General features: G+C 49.6%; 1 protein-coding gene across 3 annotated transcripts in view; it reads left to right on the top strand.

The window, feature by feature from the left end:
* Nucleotides 1-27,333, top strand: part of Pml (PML nuclear body scaffold) — a 34,638-nt gene extending 7,305 nt beyond the window's left edge. The window contains exons 3-9 of one of the 3 annotated variants that reach the window (NM_001427305.1): nucleotides 9,189-9,769; nucleotides 10,870-11,045; nucleotides 13,465-13,602; nucleotides 14,021-14,279; nucleotides 14,701-14,753; nucleotides 22,869-23,019; nucleotides 23,939-27,333. In NM_001427305.1, the coding sequence (NP_001414234.1) occupies nucleotides 9,189-9,769; nucleotides 10,870-11,045; nucleotides 13,465-13,602; nucleotides 14,021-14,279; nucleotides 14,701-14,753; nucleotides 22,869-23,019; nucleotides 23,939-24,720 (2,140 nt within the window). In that variant the 3' untranslated portion in view covers nucleotides 24,721-27,333. The remainder of the gene's footprint in view (nucleotides 1-9,188; nucleotides 9,770-10,869; nucleotides 11,046-13,464; nucleotides 13,603-14,020; nucleotides 14,280-14,700; nucleotides 14,754-22,868; nucleotides 23,020-23,938) is intronic. The other 2 variants (XM_063265489.1, XM_063265491.1) reach the window with 2 other exon arrangements.
* The last annotated feature ends 162 nt before the right edge of the window (nucleotides 27,334-27,495 follow it).

Here is a 27,495-nt window from a genome sequence, read left to right as displayed (position 1 = left end):
TGTCATTGAGCTGGCATATAGCTCTTCCTGGGGAGCAGTGCAAGAGCTGGCTTTAGTCTGGGGTTAGGGTCTGTGTTCAGGTCCTTGGCATTTGATCACCACACCTGTGGTGTGACTTGTTTCAGCCCACCATCATGTGACGCCTGTAGTGAGCCGTGTTCACTGTTAAGTGTTGCAGTGTGAGGACAAACAGATCCAGCCTTGCCCTCTTGGGAACCTGTGGTGGATCATCAGGGAACAGCTAAGGTCACAGAGGAGTGACAAGGTGGGAAAGGCTGTCTTACTAACCACCCAACTGTGTTTTCACAGTGACTCTGATTACACTGCCTCTTTTGTTATGTTCCCTTGACACTGTCACCTGCTCAGGACACTGATAGTGTGTGGGCAGAAGGAAGAAGGAAGGAAGGCACATCAGCCTACATTGCAGAAAGCCACGTGCTCAGCCTGGACAGACAGGGAGACACTTCTAAGAGGGTGTCATATTGACGCAAAGTTGCAGTGCCCCGTGGAAGGGAAGAGAAAGGCCAAAAGGAAGAAGACTTGTGAGCAAGGCAGAGCTCTAGAGAGTCTGCAAGCCTTACAAAGTATGCTATCCTAGGACAGGAAAGGTGAGCTGGGTTTGCAAGAAGTTATGATTTTTTTTTTCCTTGCATGGTTTTTAGAGACTGTTTCTTTGTGTAGTTCTGGCTGACCTGAAACTGGCTTTAGACTATTCAGGCTGGCCTTGAACTCTTGATTCGCCTGCCTCTGCCTCCAGAGTGCTGGAAATAAAGGCGTGAGCCACCATGCCCAGTGAAGTTAATGATTTTATTCCATGCTTTCTAGAACATTCAGCCTGTTCATCGAGTGCCTTGTTTTCATGCACACTCATGTCTTCTCATTGAGTCGCTGTGGAGTGTTAGTGAGACAGTGGACTACACTGTTGGAAACTCACTGCCTCAACTCATGGCTCGGTCCTCTCCCTGCACTCTGGTTCTTTGTCTCAAGTGGGTGACGTAGGCAGCTCCAAGGCCAATATTTATTCACTTGGCTGCATTCTTATCTCTATTTTACTCCTGTTCACAAAGATTTTGACAGGACGTATTACCATGTGTTGGCTATATTCAGAAACGAAAGTGTAAGATCTGAAGGGAAAAGGAAGTCCCTTAGCAAATTGAGGGCTGTGGGCTGGGAGAGGGGAGAAGAGGATGGGACACAACTGGGTCTCACATTGTCAGAGCCCAAAGGACCTGGAGGCTCAACTGAGGGGCCTTCCACCCCTGAGTGTTAGGGATCTAGGGCTCCCTGTGTCTGGATATCAGAGCCTAAAGAGTGGTGGATTGGGGTAAGGGAATTCATTCAGGGCCATCAAAGTCTATGGGCAGATACTATAGCCCTATGGAGAAAACTAAAGACTTGTTAATCAAATTTAAAAAGTGTGGTGGGGGGCTGGAGAGATGGCTCAGTGGTTAAGAGCGCTGACTGCTCTTCCAGAGGTCCTGAGTTCAATTCCCAGCAACCACATGGTGGCTCACAACCACGCGATGCCCTCTTCTGGTATGCATGAAGAGATTGACAGTGTACATGTAACATAAATTAAAAAAAAATCTTAAAAAAAGAAATGTGGTGTGATGGGAAACCCAGAGGAGAATCTTCAAGATGAGAAGCTGAGGTGGTTGGCAGCTCCAGGCAGGAACCAATGACATACAGCAGTAAAGCCATGACAGAGCCTGGAAGGGTTGGCCGCTGTTGAAGGGGGACGTGCTGATGGTTCTGCTTACCATTGGGACTGTAGTGGGGCAAGCCAGAGGTACAAACTTGGAGACTCCCTTGCCTGGCCTGAATCTGCCTCTGAGAGAATCTACCTGAGTTTTGCCCCCTGGATGCCTAGCAGCCACTTCCTTCCCAACCCTGCCTGTCCCCACCCACCCACACCCTGTGCAACTTTTAGTGTGCTGCATCTTCTCGGGGCTCAGTGATTTCTGACCGGGGCAGGGGGAGTACCACCACATGGCTGGAGAGAGACTCCTGCTAGCAGCTGGGCAGCATAACAGAAAAGATGGGAAATGACGCCTTTCTTGATTTTTATATGCACTTACCCAAGAGAGTTGTTTCATATCCAGTAATAGCCATGGTCCATTTGGTAGGATGCTATGTGTATAAAAAAGATTCCCCTGCACATCTGGACCTTGTGATGTTTCAGAGAAGAAGCAAGGATTTTAAAATAACTCAAGGCAAGATCAGGGTTAGGGTGTAAGTCCCTGGGGGTCCTGCTCTCTCCTCTCTAGCAGTGGCATTGGATTTGGCTGCTCAACAGAGATGGAGCATGAGACCTTGGCCAGTGCAGAAGAGTAGTTAACAGTGAGACTAATGTTAATTAAGTTTATGAGTTAGTAATCAATGTTGAATCATAAAGTGAAACTAACTGGAACCGTGTCTATCTCTCTGCCACCGCTGAGCAATCAATTAGGGAGGCAACAGTTTACTTTGAGCACTGAAACGGTTATTGCTGAGCGAATGAGAACTGAAGTCTGAATATTCAGCTTTTGAGCCAAAGGCTGTGCTAGGTCCACACAGGGCAGTGCTCCCTGGCAAGGAATGTAGGCCCCTGGAGATGGCTTCAGATACGGTGCCTGGCAGTTTGATGGAGGGGGGGATCTTGTATCTGATTGTGAGGAGGATTAAGGGAGCGTTGATAAAAGACTAAGTCTTTAAATCATACTTTGAGGAAGTATGTTGAGTTCTATGAGTTTCATGAAAAACAATTTGTAAAAAACGAACGAGAAGTGCTTTGTTAGTTTCTGGAGTGTAAAATGGTTAATAGGCCCCTTAAGCCAGGAAGGAGGTCTGGCTCAGGCCTGCCCAAGAGACACCCCCCCCCCCCGGGCCTGGTTATACACACGTAGATCCTGCCACCAGGACAGCTTTGTATTTCTGCGGCCTGGCTTCCTGCCAAGGCCACTCGGTTTACAAAAGGCTCTCTCCTCAGGGCTGCCAGAGGATTGCCAAGCACTGAGGAGGTTACATATAGCTAGCCTTGAGTCCTGGTGGGTGGGGGAGTGGACAAGAAACTGGTGTGCATATTATTCAGAGTCTCGGTGTTCTCTCCAGTGGGTCAAATTCTCTCCTTGCAAAGTCGCTGGGAATGCTAGGGGCCGCTCAGCTTGACCTTTAAGTCGTCTTTTTCTCTCAAAACTCGAAGCTGTAGCCTTCTTAAAAGGAAGTCTGATTCCGTCCTGTTGTCAGAAGGGGGAAAACACCTTCAAGGTGTCTCAGAAAAAATGGCTACTGCAAAGAATCAAAGAAAACAAAGTGCCAGGTATGACCAGAAATGAGGGCAAAGGACAGTTTTTCGCCGATGTCATGGGAAGCATCCTGACTCCTGAGGAGCCTTTTCCCATAGAGCCGCAGGATGGGGCGTTGTGATTTGATCCCACCTTCCTTCGTCCCACAGTAGAGCACCCACCCATCTTCCGAGATGTTCTCTGAATCCCTGACCCTCAGCTAAGACTGTTTCCAGTGCCCGAAGGATATTGAAATGGAGGTTATAGGAGCTAACCTAGAGGGAGGGCTGTTCCACCCAGGGACAGAACAGAATGAAAGATCCCTGACTGCCGAGGTTAAGTTCTCCTGCCTGCCAGCCTGCAGCTAGCAGAAGGACCCTGCAGGTTGCTTATGTAGAGCTCCGACTGGCTTCCCTTTAGAACTGTACTGCAAAAGGAAACATGCTGCTAGAGCAACGCAGAGTTTCCTTTTCCTCAAATCAAATAGAAAAAACAAATTAGACTTCCCAACTTCAAGGGGCTGGGGATGGGGTATCTAGTGAGTTCCATGAGCCCTGGGTTCAATTCCCAGTCACCAGGAAGGGGAGAAAGGACCGAAGGAAGGAAGAAAAGGAAGGAAGGAAGGGAAGAAGGAAGGAAGGAAGGGAAGAAGGAAGGAAGGAAGGAAGACCACCCTTCCAAAAAGATTCCTCCAAGATTAACTATTTTAAACCTCAATGCCTAGACTTTAAAAGATTATTGGAGAGGCTGGGAAGATGGTCCAGTGGGTAAGAGCACTTGCTCCTATGCCTAATGACCTGAGTTGATCCCAGAGGCCTCACGGCAGAGAGAAGTGAGTCCTGCAAATTGTCTTTTGATCTCCACACACAAACTATGTCCTCTGACTTACACACACACACACACACACACACACACACACACACACACAAATACTTAAAAACTATTGAAGTCTTACAGTTTGTAATGAAGCACACCATCTCAGTATTAACAGACTCTCAGCCTCGGACGATCTGCTGTAGTGATCAACCCAGGACGGTTTACAGTAACGTCGCGCTCCTCAGACTGGAGATGGGGCTCAGGACATGTGCTCTCTGCCTCTGAGCTACAGGCTGTTGACGCCCAGATTCTTTGTTTTGGTTGGGCTCCTGACTGAAGGAATGTTGTCAGTAAATATTTTCCTGCAAGGAGGACTTTCGAGTTCCAAGTTGCTTATACTTGAGCGTTGTCTTATCCAGATATGGTGTCCACAGGTCACACTCTCCCTCCTTCTGAGTGTTGTACACACTGCTGTGTCTTATGCACCAAAGAAAGCAGAGGTCTAAGGGAAAATCGATTTTCTTTTTCTGTGTGTGTGTGTGTGTGTGTGTGTGTGTGTACGCACGCGTGCACTCCTGTATGTGAGTGAGGGGTAAGTGTGCTCAGACATGTATACTGGGAGGCCAGAGGTTAACGCTGACCATCTCCTTCGGTCTTCACCTTACTGTTTTGAGGCGTGGTCTGTTGCTGACCATGGAGCTCAGTCTCTGAATAACTTGTTCTGAGCTTTCTCCACAAGTGCTGGGAACCCAAACTCAGGTCCTCACCCTTGTGCAGCAAGCACCAAGTCATCTCCCCAGGATCCCCTATTCTGTCTTAGTCCCCCAAAGTATTTCTTATTCTTGAAATTTTTTAGTTAACAAATGTGCTGGCTAAAATGTTGACTTGACGTAAGCTAGCATCACTGGAGAGGAGAGAGTCTCAGATTGAGACAATGCCTTTATAACATTGGGCTGTAGGTGAAGCTGTCGGACATTTTCTTGATTAGTGATTGATGCGGGAGGACCCGTTCCATTGTGGATGATTCCAACCCTGGGCTGGTGGGCCTGGATTCAATAAGAAAGTAGGCTGAGCAAGCCACAAGGAACAAGGAAGGAGTTGTAAGCAGCATCCTCCATCATGGCTTCTGCATCAGCTCCTGTCTCTAGGTACCTGTCTTGCTTGCATTCCTACCTTGGCTTCCTTCAGTGTGGAAGTGTAGACCAAATAAACCCTTTCTTCCCCAAGTTGGTCATGGTGTTTCATTGCAGCAACAGAGACATCCAAGCTGTCGTGATGTTGAGCATTTTGTATCAAGTTATTCTGGAATGTGACAGACTCCACTCATCTAAAACTCTCTGTTTATCTCAGTGACATTGCCCTCCCCTTTCCTATCTTCTTATCTTTCTCTTGCTTTGCTGCCGAAAATACCACACCTTTTGCTTTATTATTTTCAAGTGCTTTCTTATTAATAACCTAAAACTATCACTGTGCTTTGAAGGGAACTTTTTAACATCCTTTATGTGGGAACAAAGATTAGAACTACCATCTACAGGCAAAGCCACATAACAATCATTTTTATAACTTATTTGATGATTCCAGAGTTGCTTGTGTCGCATAGGGAATCACTGACTATTTTGTATATTACCAGATTCTGTTAACGTTTAAGGATGAATTTTGTAACAAATTCCTGGCTTAGCATATCCTGTACTTTGAACATATCCTGCCAAAGCTGTTAAGATTAGCATGATAATTCAAAATGGGCAGAGATAAATGGCAGAGCTGGCTGTTTTTTTTTAAATGTTACTTAACAAATGCTATTAATCTTACCTTAGTGTCTTGACTATCCACCCCCCCCCTAAAAAAACCTCATGGCCTTAACTAATTATTTGGGTATTCTATTTTGCTATTTTGTTTAGTGGAAATAGAACAGATTTAAGAAAAACAATTCAATCACTGTTATTGTCTAAAGAATAAAGCTTGGCTTATCTTTTGTGTGCTGCCTGTGTGTGTGCATGACTCTGTGTATGTGTATATAACTCTATGTGTGCATGACTATGTACATGTATGCATGATTGTGTGTGTGACTGTGTGTATGACTATGTGTACATAGTGTGTATGTGTGTGTGTGTATGACTCTATGTGTTTGTGTGTATGACTCTATGTGTGTATGTGTGTGACTGTGTATTTGCATGACTGTGTATGTTTTTGTTGGCTGGAAGTTGATGTTACTGTCTTCTCAGTAGCTCTCCACAGAGCGCACCAATTCAGTCAGACTGCCAGGCTGCAAACTCCAGGAAGCCACCTCTGCCTCCTCAGGACTGGGATTACAGATGTGGGCTATCATAATCATATTCTTTCCCCTCCCCCAACTCCTCCCCTAACTCCTCCCCTAAACTCCTCCCATATATATACACATATATACATATATACATACATACATATATGTATGTATGTATATATTTACTCTCAATTCTGGGGTAATCTAGCCTTTTTGCTGAATAATTTTTTGTTGGGTTGGTAGTGTTTTAGTTTATTCTTTTGTGTATTTGGGAGCAAAGAACTATCCTTTTGCCCTCCCGGAGACCCAGCTTTCTGCTTGCCTGAATCTAGGTTCTTGCACAGGCCTCCCTGTGTAGGTACCCATCTCACCTCTTTCATGGTGCCAAGCACACAGTATGTGCTCAATGAGTGTCCCTCAGATGAAGAGGAAGAAATCACTTGGCTCAAAAGATCACTCCTGAGTCTAGGTGGCAGCCCCTTGATGCATTACCCCAATTCCAGGTCTACCCTCAGCCTTCTCAGAGAATTGGGACCATTGGCAAATGGCATGGACCTGGGGTCAGGGCTTTATCTGTACAGCCTTCCCTCTGGTCCATTGCCGTTCACTGTTCACTTCAGTCAGGCATTCTCCCTCTGGCTTACATCAGACTCCCACGGCTGGGAGACCTGCATGCTTGGGGTCTTTTCTTGCACCACTCTGAGCTCTCTGGGAATCTTCTGCTGGCTTGGACTAACCTTCCTGTGTCTGAGGGAGCCCTGAGACTTCTTCACTTTGAGTGGCCTGGGTAGGTTGAGAACTGGTGAAGCTGGGGACCACGGTCTGACCAGCTCCCTGTTGATAGTTTCAGGTTATGCTGGTCTAAGTAACTTAGACCAAAATAACACCAGAAAATACCTTTCCCTAGGTCACAAGTGAGCGTTTTCTTAACATCGGGAGTGGGGGTGAGACCAATTGCATAATATCTCTGGAGAAGTAACTGAGATACTCTTCCTCTAACATTTAAAGCAACAGCATCACAATGGTTAAGAGCCAGGACAGAGACTGCTACCTGACTTCTGTGGTAACTTCCTATTGCTGCGCTAGTGAATCACCACAGACTCAGGCGTTTAAATCAATACAGCTCCTTTATCTTGTCTTTTTGGATTCCAGACATCTGAAATGGTTCTGAGATTAAATCAAAGTTCCAGCCAAGCTTGGCTTCCTTGGCAGACTCCTGAAGAGAATCTGTTCTCTCCGTTCTGTGTTGCCCCTATACCTTAATACATGTTCCCTTCTGCCTCCTAAGCCAGGAAGAGAGCATCACTCCAGCCTCTCTCACAGACCCCACCTCTCTTCTTTCTCCTATTACACATGATAACATCCAGATAACTCAGAACAATCTCTCAATCTTAAAATTCTTTTAAAACATTTTTAAAGACTTGTTTATTTATTTATGTTTTCCCTGCATGTGTGTGTGTGTACCATATGTGTACTTAAGACATTTTTAAAGATTTGTTTATTTATTTATGTGTTTCCCCTGCATGCGTGTATGTGTACCACATGTGTGCTTGGGGCCCACAGATGTAAGAAGAGAACATCAGATCTCCTGGAACTGGGGTTACAGATCGTTGTGATCCACAGTGTAGGTGCCGGGAATCAAACTGCAAGAGCACCGAGTGCTCTAAACTGTTGAGCACCTCTGCAGCTCCTACGAGCCCTTGATCCTTAATTAATCACACATGTACAGTCCCTTGACCTTGTAACATATTTTAAAACTAGATAGAGTGATTACAATAGATGCTGTGAAAGTCTCTGTTAGCCTAAATGTGTATTAAATTGACTAGTAAAAATTATATATAGTTATCATGTACACTATGATGTTGTGAAATACATTGTAGCACTAGAAAAGTCCAATGAATTAGCATATTCATGACCTCACATTATTAATATTTTACATGCATAAAACATTAAGAGAGATGTACATTCATTGATCTAGCAGTCTGCTGTTTGTACTATATTTCATAGAGAGAAAGGCGTCCATACATTAGGCTGCCTGACATGAACATTATGTTATTAAATGACTGTTCATATCAGTCAAAAAAATGAAAGAGAGAGGAAAGGAAGAAAGAAAATGCACAAACAGGAAATCACCTGAGTATTTATCCAAAGGAAGCCTGCTGAAGTAAATAGTTGTCTGTGTAGCTGTAATGGAGCGATTAAAAAAGAATACGTTAGGTTTGTCCCTGTGAACCTAAAGGGATGTCCTGAATGAAAGACTAGGGGGGGAATTACCAGGTGATTGTGCTTTGGTTTTATTTTTAAAGATCAAACATTAGCCCTCCATACTAATCTTCATCTGTACAAGGGAATAATTAAAGTACTTGACCAGTGTGGCACGCACGTACTTCGGAGTTTGGATGTGGAAGAAGCCATACCATACTCAACTTGGGCCTAAGTGGGCAGAGTAGGGTCAGAGCTGGGGTTAGGGGATGTTAAGAAGTGGCAGGAAGTGGTTATTTCTCTTGTATTTGCATTGCTGCGTAGGTGGAAGAATCGTTACTATGGTAGTTTTTTTTTTAACATGTATTTTTTTATGTGTGTATGTGTATGGGTGCACATGTGTTGTGGCACACATGTAGTGCTCAGAGGACAGCTTGCAGAAGTTGGTTGTCTCCTTCCATCAAAAAGGTTTTGGAGATCCAACTGAGGTTGTTAAGCTTGGCTGTGAGCATCTTTACTTGTTGAACCATCTCTTTTTATTGTCTGGTATTTTATGGATAGATCTGGTTCTATAACCAAATCCATAGACACTGAGCAGGGGAAAAGCATAAACCGAGAAACAGTATGTTGGTCTTATGTGTCCACAGCATCTACTGCCGAGGCTGCGCCAAGCCTCTGTGTTGTGAATGCGCGCTTCTGGACCGCAACCACAGCCATCTCCAGTGTGAAATTGGTAAGGAGATCCAGCAGCTGCATGAGGAGCTGGGCACCATGACGCAGGCTCTGGAGGAGCAGGGCAGAACCTTCGACAGTGCCCATGCACAGATGCACTCAGCCATAGGCCAGTTGGATGACGCACGCTCAGACACTGAGAAGCAGATCCGCGCACGCGTGCGCCAGGTGATAGAACACGTGCAGGCTCAGGAGCGCGAGTTGCTCGAGGCGGTGAATGTGCGCTACCAGCGCGACTACCAGGAAATAGCTGGCCAGCTGGGCCACCTGGAAGCTGTGCTGCAGCGCATCCGCACTGGTGGGGCGCTGGTCAAGAGGATGAAGCTCTACGCCTCCGAACAGGAGGTGCTGGATATGCATGGCTTTCTGCGCAAGGCACTCTGTCGCTTGCGCCAGGAGGAGCCTCAGAATCACAAAGTCCAGCTGCGCACCAGCGGCTTCGAGGAGTTCAAGTTGTGCCTGCAGGACCTCGTCTCCTTCATCACCCAGAGGACAGGTAAGAGTTGAGGCCATGCTCATAGGCAGCTGGTTTGTCATTTAAAGGACCCATGCTTCACTGTTGCACCCAGGGGCAGGCAAATTGGAAGAGATGATCTCCATTCAGTAGATGAAAGACAAGTATCAGGTCTGAGGATCCAGGGAACAGAATAAGAGGATATGCTGATCTGGTGTGGCAAGCATCTGGAGGAGACACTTTACAAACTTATAAGATTATGGAGTAGATGTGACTTTGTGAGCCTTGGGGAACAGGTGGAAACTGAGAGCTGAGAACCGGATGTGGTATCATTGCAGCCCACTCTCGGTATCAGCCTCCTATGCCCAGCAAAAAAGAAGTCAACTGGTCTGTAAGGTTAGGAGAGGAGGAAGCTCAGAAAACCTAGCTATGAGGTGTTTAGTCAGACACTGAAAGGAAGAATTCCCCTAGAACAAAGCAGTCATCTGTCAGTCTCTAGGTCCTAGAGTCTCTGTTATTGGGCTTTTATGATGTATGGGAGTGGCAGGCCAGTTCCTGACCTCAAGTGTTGTCCAACTGGGAGAGTATCCTGGGCTACATCCCATAGCTAGAGACATGCTTGGCTCTGAATCAAAATCCAGGAGCTGTGCCCTGAATGAGCGGGTGGCATCAGTGGCTTTCCAGAGACCATGAGTACACATTTACACATTCAGGGGTTTTGTTTAACTCTTTAAGCGGGGACGTTAGCTCTGAGCAGCGGTTGGGGGGTGCCCCTTTTGGTTCCCCGCAGGTTCCAAGGATAGGAGGGCTCCCTCCTGGACCACATAAGCCAGGGGCTTATAAAGATAGGGTCCTAGAATGGAGATGGACTTCTATCTTCTCCATCTAGGCAGATGCATAGATGTGCACTTGGGGTTTAGAGACAAAGGTGTCACCCAGTGCTACTGCCCACACCCCACCCCACTCCACCCTATTCCATTCTATTTAGGTTCATCCCTGCAGCAGCCAACTCCAGCCCCTCTGTGGGGGTGTACCCACGAATGAATACCCAAGGAAAGCATCAAGGACCTCCCCTCTGTCTCCGTCCCAGCTAAGAATTCCTACTAGAATGCTCTCTATGTTTTGTTTTGGTTTTCCCCCAGATGTAGCTGTAGCTGGGAGAGCCAGCCCAGAGGCAGCCAGCACTCACCCAGAGGCAGCCAGCGCTCAGCCAGAGGCAGCCAGCACTCACCCAGAGGCAGCCAGCGCTCAGCCAGAGGCAGCCAGCGCTCACCCAGAGTCAGCCAGCACTCCTGGGAACTCGACTGACCTTGAGCAGGTGAGAGGAGTTTGATGTGTGAGGAGGGGTAGGAGGGCACAGCACGCGAATGCTTGGAGGTCCTGATGTCCTGTGATGAGGGAGAGTGCCTGAGAGAGGACAGCAGGTGGCTGGGCTGGAGCTCTCAGGAGGAGAGGGTCAAGGAAGGGTTGGCTGTCTCTGGTGCAAGGTTCCTTAATGCCCGACTAGCTCTTGATGTGCCACAAGCCAGTCCAGGAGGGGTCAGACCCATGGGTGGGCAGGCAGTGAATGTAGAGTGTAAACTGCAGCCCTGTTCGACGTGACACGGGATGTATCTGAAGCTCGCACAGACTGTCTGAGCCAATTTCTGGGGCTGGCATAGATGGACCTCCACTCCCACGCACTTGGTTCTTGGACTTAGGGCTAGGAGTCAGAGCTCAAGCCCACAGATTCCAGGGCCATCATGTACCTAAAAGACTAGCTCCTCAGGGTTGGGAACACCCTTAGATAATCTCATGTTGCATTCCCTCTGCTGTATCTTTGACTCAGTGACTTTCATACGCATGCCACTGGGAGCAGGGAGTTTACCCATTCTTGAGGCGGTACCTCCTGTTCTGATTGCTCCAACTGAGACTTCTCAGGATAGAAGCGCACGGGCATTCTTTCCAACACTCGTAGGCATGGCTCTCCTGCAGCAGGATGAGCTCCTTCCTTCCTGAGCCTGGCATCCTTCCCCTCCCCAGCTTGGTCACTCTGTTGTGTGCGGCTGGATGTCAAGATGTGGGCCCAGGACCGGGTAGACCTTCTGGTGGGCAGCAAGGGTATTAAACCTTTCTAGCTTTGCCTTGGGGTAAGCCATGGAAAAGGGATTGCTGCGGGTTACAGCACTGGGAAAAGGACTTGGGGGAGGCAGGACTTTTGAGAATTTTAGAGCTATAAGAGCGTGTGGAGTCTAAAAACCTCTTTCAGGGATGTAAGACCCAAAGAGAATCGGTGGTGAGCTAGTTGGAACTTGAACTTGGGCACGCAAGCGCTCTTTTTTTCATAGGGCTTCCTCCTTTTCACCGTGGTTGTCACTTGCGGGCTGATAGGACTCAGGAAAGAAGTCCGTAGCAATGTGTGGGAGCAAAGGTCATGTGAGGCTGGAATATGGTTGCATAGCCAGTGCTGTCAGGAGAGGCAGCACCAGTTGACATAGCACTGCCCCCTCCACACACATTCACCTTACTATCCCTCTGCTTCTTCAACTCTGGTGAGTGTTGTGCTGAGGGAACAGAAGCAGAGGCACCCAGCCTTGCCTACAGGGAGTTCCCGGCCTTTTATACGCCAGCAACTGCAGAGCCATAAAGGCAAAGATAAGATGGTTAAGCTGTCTGCCTCCTGTTCTGAGGATGGAATATCCGGGCCTTGGAACGTGGGAGGCCGTGCTTTACCACTGGGCTTCCTGCCCAGCCCCACACACAGTTTGCAGTTGAACATCTAACTTCCATACTTTTGAGGTAGTACCTAGGAGTAGAATTGGTAAGCCGTGTGGTAATTCTTTCATTAAAAAAGAAGATTTATTCACTTTTATTTTATGTATATGAGTGTTTTGCTTGCATGTTAAGTGTACCATATGCATGCAATACCTGCAGAGACCAGAAGAGGGTGTCTGGTCCCCTAATCCTGGGGTAAAAGATGGTTATGAGCTGTCCTGTGGGTTCTGAGAATCGAACCCAGCTCCTTTGCAAGAGCAGCCAATGTTCTTAACCACTGAACCATCTCTCCAGCTCCTTTTCACTATTTGAGGAGCTGCTCCTGCTTCATTTAGAGACAGAGACACAAAGCCCTGAACACCAAGTCTGACATGGGATGGTAATCAAACTAGTATTCACTAGCCATCCTCATCACCCTCACTCATGGGTCTCTGTAAGTACTAGATGCTCTTCTAGGCACGATGATGGCATTTGGCATATTTCATCCTTATTGCCATATGAAGCGAGTGTTATTATTCCATTTCATGGAGGGAGACTGAGGCCCAGTGAGTTTTAAGTAATTCCAGCTTGTGTATCAGCTGCTCGATAGAGTTAAGACTCAGGGGTAAGGCACGCTCCTTGGAGGCTGGCTTCCGAGTTCCTCACCGCTGCCACTGTATCACTGCTCAGGGAAGTGTCACTTTCAACAGCAAGCAGCTGGTCTCCAGAGGCACACAAGCTAGGCTGGTTGTGAAGCATGTTCTGAGGAACTGGGCACTGTGGTCCCTGAGGTAGCTTCCTGCCCTGTCAGGACACATGCAGATTGAAGTGGTGCCTGGGTACCAGCAACCCAAGGTCAGAAGGCTGTGACATCATGGTGGGTTTGGGAAGAACTACTTGTCCCAGTGCACTCTTCGATTGGGACCAAGTTACTTAAACCTGAGGCAGGTGGTAGGCCTAGGGTCACTAGTCATTTCTAACTTCCTTGTTACCTGATTTTACAGCCCAAGGAAGTGCAGAGGGCACAGGCTCAGGCCATGGAGCTGTCTAAGACCCAACCTGTGGCTATGGTAAAATCAGTACCTGGAGCACACCCTGTACCAGTGTATGCCTTCTCTATGCAAGGCCCCACGTACAGAGAGGTAAGCCCCCTATTCAACCCTGCCTCCATCTAAAAGGCCTAGACTCCTGCCAACAGTGAGGTGTAATCTTATAAGAATCTGGGCCTTTCTAAGGTCTTTATTTGCTCCACATTCTCCGTTGCTCTGGGCTGTGCCGCCCCCCCCCCCCCGAAACTCGAAATAAGCTTGAGCCACTCTCAGCCCAGCTGGGATGCTGAGACAGCCAAAGCTATGAGTCCGATCAACTGAGACTGTTGGTCAGCGGCCATGACCAGTGTGCATGGCAACCTGAGAGGGCCTCCTGTTTGCAGACACGTGCTCAGCATGCCCAAAAGAACGGGAGCGAAAACGTGCCACAGACTCCTGGTGCTCAGTTCAGTGTCTCAGCCCAGCGACATCAGAGGCACCTGAGTCACCTCTCTAACTCCCCGCTCCTCAGGAGGCCTCTCAGACAGTCAGCCCCATGAAGAGGAAGTGCTGCCACATAGATTGCTGCAGAAAGATTATCAAGATGGAGTCCACGGATGAGAACGAGGACAGGTTGTCGACAAGCTCCCCTGAGCAGCCTAGGCCCAGCACTTCCAAGGCCATCTCACCTCCCCATCCGGATGGGACTTCCAGCACTGAGAGCACCATCCCTGAAAAAGAGACACCCCTGCCCAACAACAACCATGTGGCCAGTGATGCAGGGGAAACAGGTAAGAGGATTAGGCAGGGGAATACCTGTGTAGGATCGTCATACTGCCCTCAGACATCTGGAGCACCCCAGGCCCCAGCTCCTCATTCCAATCCCACCTGGACACTCAAAGCCACCAGGACTCCCGTGTCTGAGTTGCTCTGAGCAGCCACTGAGTATGGCACCGTAGTTTACCCTGTACTTTGCTATGGTTCCAGTGTGAGGCACCCGAGGGGCCTTAGCTCTGCCTCCTTCCCTCTAAAACTGCCAGTGCCAATCTCTGCACTCTGGGGACATAAACACTCCATCTCCTCCTAATGCACACAGGACAGGGCATCCATCATCCCCAGCCCATTGGCTTACAAGGATTCTCCTGGCTGTCTTACCCCAGCCAGTGGACATCCCAGGAAGGATTTAATGCTGCCTCCCCCTGTCCATTTCAGAGGAGCGAATCGTAGTGATCAGCAGCTCAGAGGACTCAGATGCCGAGAATCTGGTGAGTAACTCGGAGTTCAGCCTAGGACTTCTGCCTCCCCTTGTTCAAGGTCCCAAAGGCCACAGCCACAGCAGGTGACTCTCAGGCTCACCTGGCAGCTGGGAAGTTCCCCAGCAAGGCAATAAAGCCTAAGTCATAGCCAGGACCATTTGCAGGCACTAGCTGCGTGCTTATTGCATCCTGGTCCTCTTCCTGCACCAGGCAAGAACACCTCTGTGATGCTTGCTGGGCTGCTTGCTCCAGGCCTTGGCTATCCTCTGTAATATCCAAAGCCCTTCTCTAGAGCTTCCTTGTGTATTTTCTATCTGCCAAGTACTCCATGAGGAAAGCTGGACAAGAGTTCATTCCCAGGCATCGTGGTGACACACACCTTTAATTCCAACACTTGGGAAGCAGAGGCAGGTATGGATCTCTGCGAGTTCAAGGCCAGCCTGGTCTATAGAGTGAGTTCCAGGAAACCCAGGGCTGTGTAGAGGGATTCTGACTGAAAAGCAACCACAAAGTCGGTCAGTGAAGGTTAGTGATAGGTAGAGTGTACCTATGGGTATCAAACAATGGATAAGAGATGCCTTGTTTACTTTTCTGTTGCTGCGGAGAGACACCGATGCAAAGGCATCTTAGAGTAGAGAGAGCTTGTTTGGCTTTGTAGTTTTAGAGGGTCAGTCTATGCTCATCATGACAAGGAGCTTAGCAGCAGGCAACAGGCATCATGCTGGTGCCGGACCCGGAGCCAGAGCCAGAGCCAAGAACTCACGTCTGACCCACAAACACAAGTTACAGAGAGAGCTGCTAACTGGGAATGACGTAGACTTTTGAAACCTCAAAGTCCACTCCCAGTGACCCACCTAACTCCAACAAGGCCACACCTCCTAATCCTTTCCAAACAGTTCCACCGACTAGAGTCCAAGGATTCAAACATATGAGCTTATGGGGAACATCCTCATTCAAACCACCAGAGACGCTCTATGCAAGATCTTACCTCATATTAGAAAACTTCTTTGAAGGCATCTTATAATGAAACCAGTGACTGTTCTGTACCTGGAGGCATGTATGTCATCAGAAACTAGGCTGTTAAGTGTCCAGAGAAAGCAGAGCATGAGAAGAGTAAGAGGTTAGACTGGAGGTCCCTATGGTCCCCAAGCTCACAGTCTGAGATCCTGTATTGGAGAGTGTACAGAACCCTCTTTACCAGCACACATCTCCCTGCTAAGTACCTGAAGACCCTCCCAGCTATGTTGGACCCCCCACCCCAGCAGAACCTGTAGTCTACACCAAGGTACCTGCCACCCACCGAGTTGGTCCTCCCATCATCCTACTGAGCAAGCTCTGACTGAGTCTTCCAGCCAGCCTACCACTTGCCAGAAGTGTGCTGCTGTTCTCAGATCTGCATTTTCTCACACAAAGCAAGGAGAGCCACCTGCCTTCATCACACCTTTGGTAGCCTGTCCTCCAGGGGTATTGTACCCTGACACAGGCCTCCTCTTATAGTTCAGGCCACCACTCCTGCTACATAGGGCTTCCCAGGCATCCTGCTAATGCCCATACACAGATGCCATATGCCATATCAACACATTCTGCTCGACGCACAGAACCTTCCAGTCCCTTCGATACTCCCTCCAGGGCTCCACCAGTCTTCACTAGTGACTTTGCAATTTACTTTTTCTCCCTTACTTTTCCATGGCTTCTCAGACCAATGCTTCTTCCATGGGTGGTGCTCAGGAAGCAGGTCCCCACCCCAGAGATTCTAACCAAGGCCCCCTGGAGAATCCCCAAGTTCAAGGCCCTCCTCGAAGTCTTTGAAACTTTATTACCACAACTCTACCCAACCAAGAGGTCACATCTCTACCAGTCCAGGCCTGGGCCCTCTCTCAGATGGGTCTCTGAGAACCTGAGTTCTTCCCTCCTCCATGGCTGCTTGCCACCCCGTCCCACTCTGCAATCTTATGGCCAGACATCCCTGTCCACAAATGTAGAGATTCTGTCCATCCCAAAGCTTGGCAGGTATGACCGCTCAATAAATACTTTTAAATAATCTCCATTGTGAACTCTTTTTCCTCAGGCCATCAGATCCCGTGTAGGGTCTTCCCAGCAGGGCTGTTTGTCTTCTCCCTACATGAAACTTAGCTCTTCGCAGGGGAAGACCATGGCTCTCTTCCCTCCACACTCTGAGCATCCAAAGTGGAAAGCAGGGGAAGACCTGTAGTGTCATTGTCCATCACTGGTGGCTTTGACGTCTTTGTCTCAGATATCTATCTATCCACCTCCCCTCTCATGGAGGAAAGATAGGACCATCTGCCCCATCCCCTAGAATTCCTCCTTCCCTTCATGTCTTGCTTTCTTCCTGGTTGATTTCAACACCCACCATCTGACCTCCGCTTCTTGACAACTCTGGCAGCCAACCGTATGGCCACACCACGTGCCTCCACACTGTCTCTGAATGAACTGCTCTGACTCAGACCACAGTCTCATGTTCCCTGGGCTCTCAGATCTACCATCACCTCCTACCAGCTATTCCTTGTTCAACCATTATCTTACGGAGATCTGCTGGCAGAAACAACCACAGAAGAGTCGGGGATTCTTCAGGGAGTCTCTTCCCTGTTGACTCTCTGCTGCCCCCTGGAGACATGTTAGAGAAATGCCACACAGGAAGGCAAAGAACTAAGGACCTCTGGTCATATCCTCCTGTTGTCTCCTCGGGGATACTTCTTCTCTGAGCTTCCTCCTGATCCTCCCTCTAACCTGTTGACTGTACCTTCTGCTCCTGGGAGGACACAGAAGCCCTTTTGGCGGTGTGGGAATGAGCATCTGTTACCTAATTACAGATCTGCCCGCTGTTGGCACTTGGCTTCATCTGCCACTTCTGCCTGGTTGGAGGGGAAGTCTGTCTGCCTCTAAGACCCACTACTGAGTCCTGGCCCAGCCCTTGCCGGGTGAGAAGCCTCACTCTATCTCCTGCTCACCCCCTGTGTCTTCTGATTCATCCACTTCTTTCTGCATCTCCATACCATGTCTACACTGCCGGCACCAGGGACGCTCCAGGCCTCTCAGCACCATGGTCCTAGATAGTCCACAGCATTCTTGACTGGGATGGCTTCTCCCAGAAGTCCATTTCTCTTTGCATTTCTGGCTGCTCCATTCCAGGTCTCCTTGATCTTGTAAAGGTTAGCATTCTGGCTTTGGTTCTGGACCCTCTTTCCCCTGTACTGTGTACAGTCTCTGGGTAAGGGCAGCCCACTCTGAGTAGTTGCCTAAAAGTAGCTGATGCCCGTGCTTGCTCCAGCCTGCTAGGCCAGAATGCCAGGGCCTTCCAGCAGCTTTGCCTAAAGCCCCGTGTGCACTGTGCACATTCTCTCTGTCTCCCCCTTGGATTATCACTCTGCCCTCTGCAGAGGTGCATTGCTGAGGGCAGGGTACCCCTTATTTCTCACCTGTAGCCAAAATTCTTGCCTTTCTGTTGCCTATGTTCTTCTGTTACCTGGACATTTCTTTCTATCTCATCATCATCTTTGATAATGCTCACGCTACTGGCCCTGGATGGAATTGGAAACCTACGAAGGAACAGTGGAGAATAGTATTCCAGTGGTTTCCCCGGACATTGTGCATGGTTGAGCTCAGGAGATGCCAGAAGCAACGTAGCAGGTAGGGAGAGGAAGATGAGATCCATCTCCACCATCAGTGGGCTATCAGGATCACCAAGGGAGGAGGGAGATACACATTTTGGGTTAGGAAGAGGTGACCATTACTCACTGCAGAACAAGCCGGGGTTGGGGGGCAGAAGAGTCCACTGCTTTAGTCTATATATGTAAAAACTGTCCATAAGAGAAGTCCCAAATTGAACAATATACTAAACCCTTCATGCCTTTCCCTCCTGTCTTCCAGGAGACCCTTCCAAACCCCTGAAGCGCTATAGCACGCCTCCCCACAAATCTCCACTTTGCAGTTTAGAGGAATAGAGAGCGCTCCAGAGTACCCATCCCTATGTCCTCTCTGTAGGACCTTTGTCTTGCTTTGTAATGAGGGGCCGTTCTATACTACTGGCCTGCTGAAGTGCCACCTTTTCCAAACGAGACAGTAAGGATAGGCCTCAGCGTGGCCTGCATCAATGTCGGTTACAAGACTCCCCTGTCCCAGGGGAGAGACGGCACAAGGGGGAGTGTTTTAGAAGAGCTCACTCTTGCTAGATGAGGCAGCAGGGTCTCAGATTTGGAGAGAAGGCAAGTCCTAGTCTCTTGTGGAGTCCACGGGAGAAAAGCTGTACGTAAGCCCTGGAAAGATGGGTGGGCACCTAGCCAGGGCTGAAGAGTCTCACAGCAGAAGAGAGAGGTATTCTCATCCATTTTTGTGACAGATGACCAGAGACCTTGACAGTATCAGGACCAAGCAGGAATGCCTGTGGTAGACCCAGCAAGGATGATTGGCACAGGAAGGGAGGCCCATGAATCTCTGGTGCTGAGATGCCGCCATGCTACCAATGAGTGTGCAGATCAGAGAATTCGAGTCAGGAGCTTGGCCAAGAAGGTAGGAACTGCTTGCCCAAGAGCAGAGCTGCGTGCAGAAGGGCTGCAGCAGCAGGCAGGAGGGTCCTAGCCGCCAGTTACGTGGCCTACTTTGCTAATATCTGTGCCTTGTCTCCAAGGCCTTCAAGACTGCAAGAGCTAGGAGCTTGTGTCTTTAAACCCCAGAGACACATGTGTCTTACTAAACTGAGCCCAGCTATGGCTGATGCTTAGGCTTGAGAAAGTTCTTCAGGACCACAACTCTTGCTGATCATCGATGGAAGATTCTATATGGCTCCCCAAACTAAATGCCAGCTTCCCAAACGGAGTTGACTTTTATCTGTTCAGTTTATCGTCAAACGTGGAATGAATGCCTGTGTAGACCAGAGGTTCTCAGGCCCAGCTGTGCAGTGAGGACTTGAAGCAACAGCACATTGCTGGATCCCACCCCCACAGGTTCTAAGTGAACTGTCCCATGAACCTCCTGGACTTCCTAGGCTTCTCAGGTCTTGCCAAAGTCAAGCACCACTGAACTGGGGGATTCGGTTGCATGTCTGTGTGAGAGGAATGTTCATTTGTTTTGAGGGGAGTGACATTTATGTTAGTGAATGGGATACAGGAAGGACAAGAAAGGCTAGCTCTCACCTCCATGGGGGAACATGAGGGGAGGGGAGGGGAGGGAAGGGAAGGGAAGGGAAGGGAAGGGAAGGGAAGAGAAGAGAAGAGAAGGGATGAGAGGGGATGAGAAGGTATCTTATGGCCCACCATGACACATAAGTGCCCCATCCCATTCCTTGGTCTCTCATAATCTCACTCCACAGTTTGTTTGTGTGTGTGTGTGTGTGTGTGTTGTTGTTGTTGTTGTTGTTGTTGTTGTTGTTTAATTCTTTGGCCTTCTCTTTGCTGGTCCCACCCCTGCCTGCCTGAGAATTCTCTTTTCTCAGCCCTGTTCTCTTCTGCCTCCACTTCTCTTTCCCATTTTCAGTCTCTCTTTTCCTTTCTTCTCTCCGTCTGTTCTTCCTCCCTCCTTCCTTTCTTCTCTCCCTCTCTCCTTCTCCACACCCAGCTATTCTGATATTTGGAATAAAATGGAGAAGTGAAGGCTTCTGGAGGGTAAGATGCTAATCCAGACGCCCTGTGCACCCTTCCTGTAGACTCTCGTCTTTAGAAATGTCTTGCTTAAATGCTGCATTACTCCCAAGCTGGTTTCAGATTTAAGAGAAGGGGTGAATAAGGAGTTTACAGCTGTCTAGCTTAAGTGCATGGTGTTGCAGTGAGACCGGCCTCTGCCACAGTGCTTGGCAGTTCCTGGGGGCAGGGCAAGGGGTGGGGGTTATGTCCAGGCTAAAAGACCTGCCTTTCCTCCAACCACAGTTCAAAGAAGGAAAGGGGGCATCCTGTTAGGGTCGCACCCACAGGTTCCCTCAGAGAAGGTTCCCCCGCTGTAAGGGATGTGGTGTGACGATGGAGGCAGTAGTCAGAAGGTAGAGCGTGTGGTGCTCCAGGTGTCTTGCTCTGAAGACTGCTTTCAAGGCCTGAAGGGACATGGTCAGAAGCAGAGTCAGGTGGAAGCCCCTGGGCCACAAAGGGGCTTTTGTATAATGTGAGTAAGGGCCACAAAGGAGCTTTTGCAATGAGTGAGAAGGAAGACCAAGGAAGACGCAGGCCCTGTGTCATGTCACTGGTAGAAGAATTGACTAGGCCAGTGAGGCAGCTCTTCAGCCTCTGGCAAGGGTGAACCTAGACCAGAGAAGGACATAGTCAGGGTGGCTCAGCTCTGCCTACCAGTCCAAGTCTGAGGACAGGCACTGAGAGTCTAATGACAGAAACCCAGAATGATAGTACGGACCCTGGAGGAGGCCACAGACAGAAAATGACCAGAATTCTCCCATGGGGAAGAACAGTCTACTGCTCTCAGCTCGCAACCAGGACGATGCCTTCAGAAAGGTCCTCACAGGGAAGGAGAAGCAATGAGAAGAGTCTGGGTGAAGATAGGCTGGGAGGAAGTTGGTGTAAGTTGAATGAAAAGCAGCCTCCTTTAGGAAAGCCCAGCCATGGTTAGTTTTCTAGGGAGCAGCATGACTTCTCTTGGCTGACGGCTTGTGGAAAGCAAGTGTTTTGGAAGGGTGGGTGATAAATGCTGTGGCCACTTATTTCAGGTTACAGCTTGTAGTTCGTCGTCCAGGGAAGTCAGGACAGGAACTCAAGGCAGGAACTGATTCAGAATCTATGGAAGAGGACTTTTTGCTGGCTTACTGCTCCTCCTGGCTTGCTCATCCTGCTTTCTTATACACCAAAGGACCATCTGCCCAGGGATGGCACCGCGCACAGTGGGCTTTGCCCCCTCTATATCAATCACTAGTTAAGAAGGGAGGCATTCTCCTACATTGTGGCTCCCCCTTATAAGATAACTCCAGCTTGTGTCAAGTTAACAAAAAACACAGTTAGGGCAGCAGGGATGTTAACTTTCTCTGCAGCCAGAGGCGTTCTGCAGAAGCCACAGCCCTGGGTCATAGCCCCATTGACAACCAGAGCAATCTATAGAAGATAGACCTGGGGCCTGATCTGGGCTTTTCCCCAGCTGGGCCAGTGACACTGGCCTTCTCTTCCTCGTGGGCCATGGCTAATATCCAGAAGTGGAGTTCGTAGGACACTCATCCGCTATGCTGATAAGTAACTCTGTTAGTTATCCTCAGAGGTCTACCCTGTCTGTAGCCAATCCCCACCCCAACCCTGCTCCTTGGGAAAATCTCAGTTAGAGAGCACCCTTCCCATCCTTGAGGGTTTTGAAATGCTGTTCCAGCCAGGACATCCTGGATGCTGGAGAGCAGGGCCTGATTGGAAGCCTGGGGTGGGTCCCAGAGCTCCAGTCCTCCTTGTACAGCTGAGATAGGAATAACTCAAGGATCTGAGTCTCTGAGCTACTCCCTCCAGGGTCGTCTCCCAGGCAGGGGATGTGTGCCCACCTAGATGTGGACTTCAAGAGGCCAAGCAACCCTTGCCTTCCCTGTAATGTAAGATGTCATGGGTCAGGCTGTCTTTGAGGACAAGGAAAGATAGGCTCCTCCCCTTTCCAAAGAATCACCTGGGGTTGCTGATGAGGCCCCTTTCTCTTGTCTCCATTTGTGCTGTTAGTTTCTTCTGAGTCTTCTCAGAGAGATGAAATTAGTAGCAGATATCTCAGGCCTTGCCCACCAGAGTCATTGGCCCCTTCCCTGAGCCTCTGCAAGCAGGCACAACATGTCCCGTCCCACCCCATCTCACACTTTCACGAACTTGTGTCAACAGTTTATAGATTCATACCTCTCACGTACACACCTGTATACATTCATGTTCCCCAGCATGGTCTTACCCTTTCATACCTCCCTTCCTAAGCTGTGTGCCCTGGCTCATGTGTGTGACCCTTACTTACATGGGACACATTCAGTTCACACCTGCATACACAGTTGTGCATTCCCACTAGTCTGCCCTCTCCTGTGCACAGAGAGGCTCCGACTGTGCTAGCAGGTAACATCCCCACAGCTACCTGTGTGCACACTTGCTCCAGAGCGCAGACTCACCTAGCCTTGGACCTTCAAGGCCTCTGAACTCCTAACCTGTTGGCTTCTTTGTGTTGCAGCCCTCCCACGAGCTGGACGACAGCAGCAGTGAGTCCAGTAGCATCCAGCTGGAGGGCCCCAATTCCCTCAAGGCCTTGGATGAGAGCCTTGCTGAACCCCACTTAGAAGACAGGACCCTGGTTTTCTTCGACCTCAAGATTGATAATGAAAGTGGGTTCCCTGAGACCTAACCTGCCTCTTCTTAGCTTAGTCTCTGAGTCCCCAGGGAAAAGACAGGTAGAACCACGTCTAAGGCTCCAGCCATCCCCTAGTCAGCAATGACAGCCAGGTGGACAGAACTGGGATGCCAAGTGTTGCCATATCTGCAATGGAACCTGGACATGGGAGGGAGAAATATAACTCCACAGATTCACCTCTGAAAAAACCTTTGTGGAGAGACCAGGAACAGTGGATAGGCCATTGTTGACAAGTAATCCACTCTTGACTTTTGGCTATAAACACACATTTCCCAGAACAGGGCCCAGCCCACCAGCAGATACATAAGGAGGCCTGAATAACCCAGGTCACAGAGAGTTGTGACTCCTTCTGGAAGTCCCTAGTCTTCCTCTCTGTCTGGCCTCTCAGCTTTGGCCCTTTACTCTGGTCAGCAGTTATGGGCCCGGTATTGGGAGTAGCCCAGCCAGCCAGAATCATTAGATATTTAGCACAGAAAAACCATCTTTGGGTTTCAGGAGGAGACTCTGGGCCATGCTTTTAAGGGGTGCAGCCCAGGGCTCCAATCCAGCAGGGACAGATGGGGTTGGAGGTGGGAACAGAATAGAAGGCCGATAAGAAACACTGTGGGGTCTCTGTGAGAGGTGGAGGTTGAGGAAATAGAAAATGGGCAGAACTCTAAAGGTTGGGCAAACTCCAGGGCAGGAGAAATAGGAAAAGCCAGCTGTGGGACAGGTGAGCCCCCCAACCCCCATCAGAGCCAGGCAAGGGCTACATATGGAAGATACTTGGTTCCTGCCAGCAGGCTTCCAGGTGGGATTTCTAGACAACGAGTCAGCAGCCCCGATCCCTTGCACCCACCTCAGTGAACCCTCCTGAACCCTGAAACCTCACCCTACCCTTCTTTCCTGCCTAGCCCAGAAAATTAGCCAACTGGCTGCGGTGAACCGGGAAAGCAAGTTCCGTGTGCTCATCCAGCCCGAGGCCTTCAGCGTCTACTCTAAGGCCGTCTCCCTGGAGTCCGGGCTGCAGCACTTCCTCAGCTTCCTCAACTCCATGCACCGTCCCCTCTTGGCATGTCCTAGGCTGTGGGGGCCCGGACTCCCCATCTTCTTCCAGGCCCTGAACGACATTAACAAACTGTGGGAATTCCAGGACGCCATCTCGGGGTTCTTGGCTGTGTTGCCCCTCATCCAGGAACGCATACCCAGCGCCAGCAGCTTCAAACTTAGGAACCTAGCGAAGACCTACCTGGCGAGAAACATGAGCGAACGGAGTGCCTTGGCTGCTGTGCTGGCCATGAGAGATCTGTGCTGCCTCCTTGAGGTCTCCCCAGGTCTGCAGCTGGCCCAGCATATCTACTCCTTCAGTAGCTTACAGTGCTTTGCTTCCCTGCAGCCCCTAATTCAGGCACAGGTCCTGCCCCAGCCTGAGGCCCGCCTGCTGGCCCTCCACAATGTGAGCTTCCTAGAATTGCTGACCGCATACCGCAGCAACCGGCAAGAGGGCTTGAAGAAGTATGTCCACTATCTGAGCCTGCAGACCACCCCATCATCAGCTTCCACCCAGATTGCCCAATTCCTGCAGGCTCTGAGTGCCTACATGGATGGACAGTTGGAAGGGCACATCCCTGCTGGGGCAGAAGGCACTGCTCTTTCTCTCTCTGGCAGAGCTGAAAATAAGGGATGCCTGGCCTAGCCGCTCAGCACAGAAGGAGGGCTGTCTCTGAGCCAGGCCCCACCCTTCACTACATTCCCAGGTCCCCGTCATTTAGTTCAGAACAGGTGTCCTTTCTCTGGGACCAAACTCAATTTTCTCTAAAGTCCCTGCAGCGGACATGAAAGGTACCCCGGGCCTAGATCTCCCTTTCAGAAGCCAGAACCAGGAAGGGTTGCATAAAGAAGGCATGATTTCTGGGCTCCCAAGGCCCCCAGTCACCACCTACCACTACCATGGGTGGCCTTGCAGCTCTCCCTGGATGCTCAATCCGTGTCCCAAGTGACCTGCTGATAGCCCACAGACAATACTTTAAGGTGGTACCAACCGCTATACCAGCAGCCCCATGAGCACTCAAAGTGCCTTTCGAACCAAATCGCCCTCGAGAATTTGGGTTCTCTCAGCCCCAACTGACCAGAGGCCAACTGCGTTCAGTTCTATTTTTCTTAAAGTACTTTTGTTCTAAAGGGGCCTTGCAGCAGCAGAAAGTCAGGAACTGTCGATCCACCCATGCCCGTTTTTAGTCCTCGGTTCATCAAGCCACCAGACTCCTCCCTGCACTCAGCCCTTCCAAGGGGCATCTGTGGAGCACGGGCACCTCAAGCTTGGGATGGCGAACCCGTGGGCTTTACCGAAGGTCTCCGGAATCTCTGGAGCAGGGCCTGTAGTGCTAACACGTTCTCTGGGTGGTTCTGCATGCTCAATTCTGAGCATGACTGCTGCCTCAGACCATCCCCCTAAGGGCAGCAGAGAAAGGCCCTGGCCTTGCACATTGAGGATGACTAGGAAAGGGCCAGAACCCCAGTGTTCTCTGAGGTGAGCTGGCTGACCTGCGGTGTTATCTCAGCCCCCACACAGCCAGCCCTGCCATCCTGGACTTTCAGGGTCAGACAGCAGGTTCACTGGGACAACAGGTAACTTGGAGCCCAGCTCTCATTTTGAGCCATTGGTCCCTGGCCGCATGGCCATCGTGGGGGTCAGTTGTTCCCTGCGGTTGTTGTGCTGCTGCTGCTACTGCTGCTGCTGTCCTCCTCACCCTGACCCACTCTTGGTTGCTCCTATGGTGTTTTCCACGTAGCCCAGAGTGCCCGTGTTTGCATCTTGAGGCCTCCACTTTCATATGGGTGATGTCTGCGTGCCCACACCTCTGACTCATCCTGTGGGTGTTCTAAGGCGATGTTTCCTCAACCTTCCCAATGCTTTGACCCTTTAATACTCAGGTTGCGGTGGCCCCCAACCATAAAATGATTTTGTTGCTGCTTCATAACTGTAATTTTGCTACTGTCCATGAACTGTAATGAAAGCATCTGATATGCGACCCCTATGAAAGGGTTGTTTGACCCCCAGATGGGTCAACAGCAGGTTGAGAACTGCTGCTCTAAGGCATTCTGCAGACGCTCATTCCTACCACAGTAAGGCTGAACTCTGGAAACTATGCATTAGAGCTCTGGTTCTGTGTGGGGATAAGGGTGGGAGGGGAAAGGAGTTTGAGACCCTCGCCTGGCTGTACTGGCAAGGCAGTGCGGGGCCGTGTCTTATACCTTGCCCTTGTCCTATCCCTGAACTAAACAGGGCCCACTGAGTCCCTGCCTCACTAGGTTGCTTGTCTTCAGCTGCTGATAGCTTAGTGACAGAAGGAAGCCCCGCCCTGTCACTGCTGTCACAGCCTTTAGTAAACATGTGAATCCTGAAACCCTAGCTCTTCTCATCCCTCCTTCCCTAGAGGAGCCTTTGAAGTGCCTTTTTTCCTGAGGACAAAATGCTCTCCCAGGCATGGGTGAGCAGGTAATTGCCCAACTCAGCTTTGGGAAAAGTCTTTCAGAGTCTGGCAGAGCTGAGCATCTCCTTGTTCAGAGCTAAGGACATGAATCCTCTATTTCAAGTAGGGAAGCCTAGGTGGACTTCCCTCAGGGTGGCTTCCAAAAGGGAGAGGCATCAACTTCAAGGATTGCCTCCCAAAGGAGGCACGAACCAGAGACCAGGACCTGCAGGCACTTCGCTGCTGGCCTCCCCCGTTTTCAAGTTTCTAGAGCTGGCAATAAAATCCGATAAATTGAAAGTGAGGAGCAGCGTAGGAAATTGGCAATGTGTGGTCCCTCTGTTGTCTTTGATATCCTGGATGGAGCTTAGCTCACAACTTTCAAAGCTTCAGTGCACAGCATACTAGGGGATCAGTTCCTGGGCTGGGTAAGCTGCCAGGCTTGTTCAGCACCAATGTACTCACTTCCTGTCCCAGATGCCCAAGTTCCACTTCCAGAGCTTTAGTCTCTCAGCTTGACCTTTCGACCAAAATATATCGAAGTTTAGCTGCGTGTGCCACATTTTACATTTTTGTCAAGATTTACCCACAGACACAGCAACCAACACCTTATTTGGTCTGGGAGTTGGGATTCAGTTTTTGGTAGATTGTGGCCCTGATCTGGTACTCCTAACTCCCTGGTCCTCAGGCAGCTCCTCTGTAAAGTGAGGTAATGTATGTTATATTTTTACTTCATGAGATCTTTGCTGGAATTAAAAAGAAGAGTAGTGCATGTGACTTAAGGTCTTATTTTATAGACAAATAAGATGAGAGTTACCACGTTTTAAGAAAACGAACACCAAGTCTTAGCACTGTAACAATATGACACACTGTGTTGGGGCACGGGGGAGGCATCTAGATCTATGGGAGCGAGCCAAGAGTCAGGCACCACTACATCATAGTAAGGGAGCAGCTCTGTGTTCCTGACATACCCAGTGGGACAAGGACCTGAAGTAAGG

This window comes from Rattus norvegicus, chromosome 8 (assembly GCF_036323735.1).
Source record: "Rattus norvegicus strain BN/NHsdMcwi chromosome 8, GRCr8, whole genome shotgun sequence".
Lineage (NCBI taxonomy): Eukaryota > Metazoa > Chordata > Mammalia > Rodentia > Muridae > Rattus > Rattus norvegicus.
Note: the sequence above shows the minus strand (reverse complement) of the source record. Positions and strands in the feature narration are given on the sequence as shown.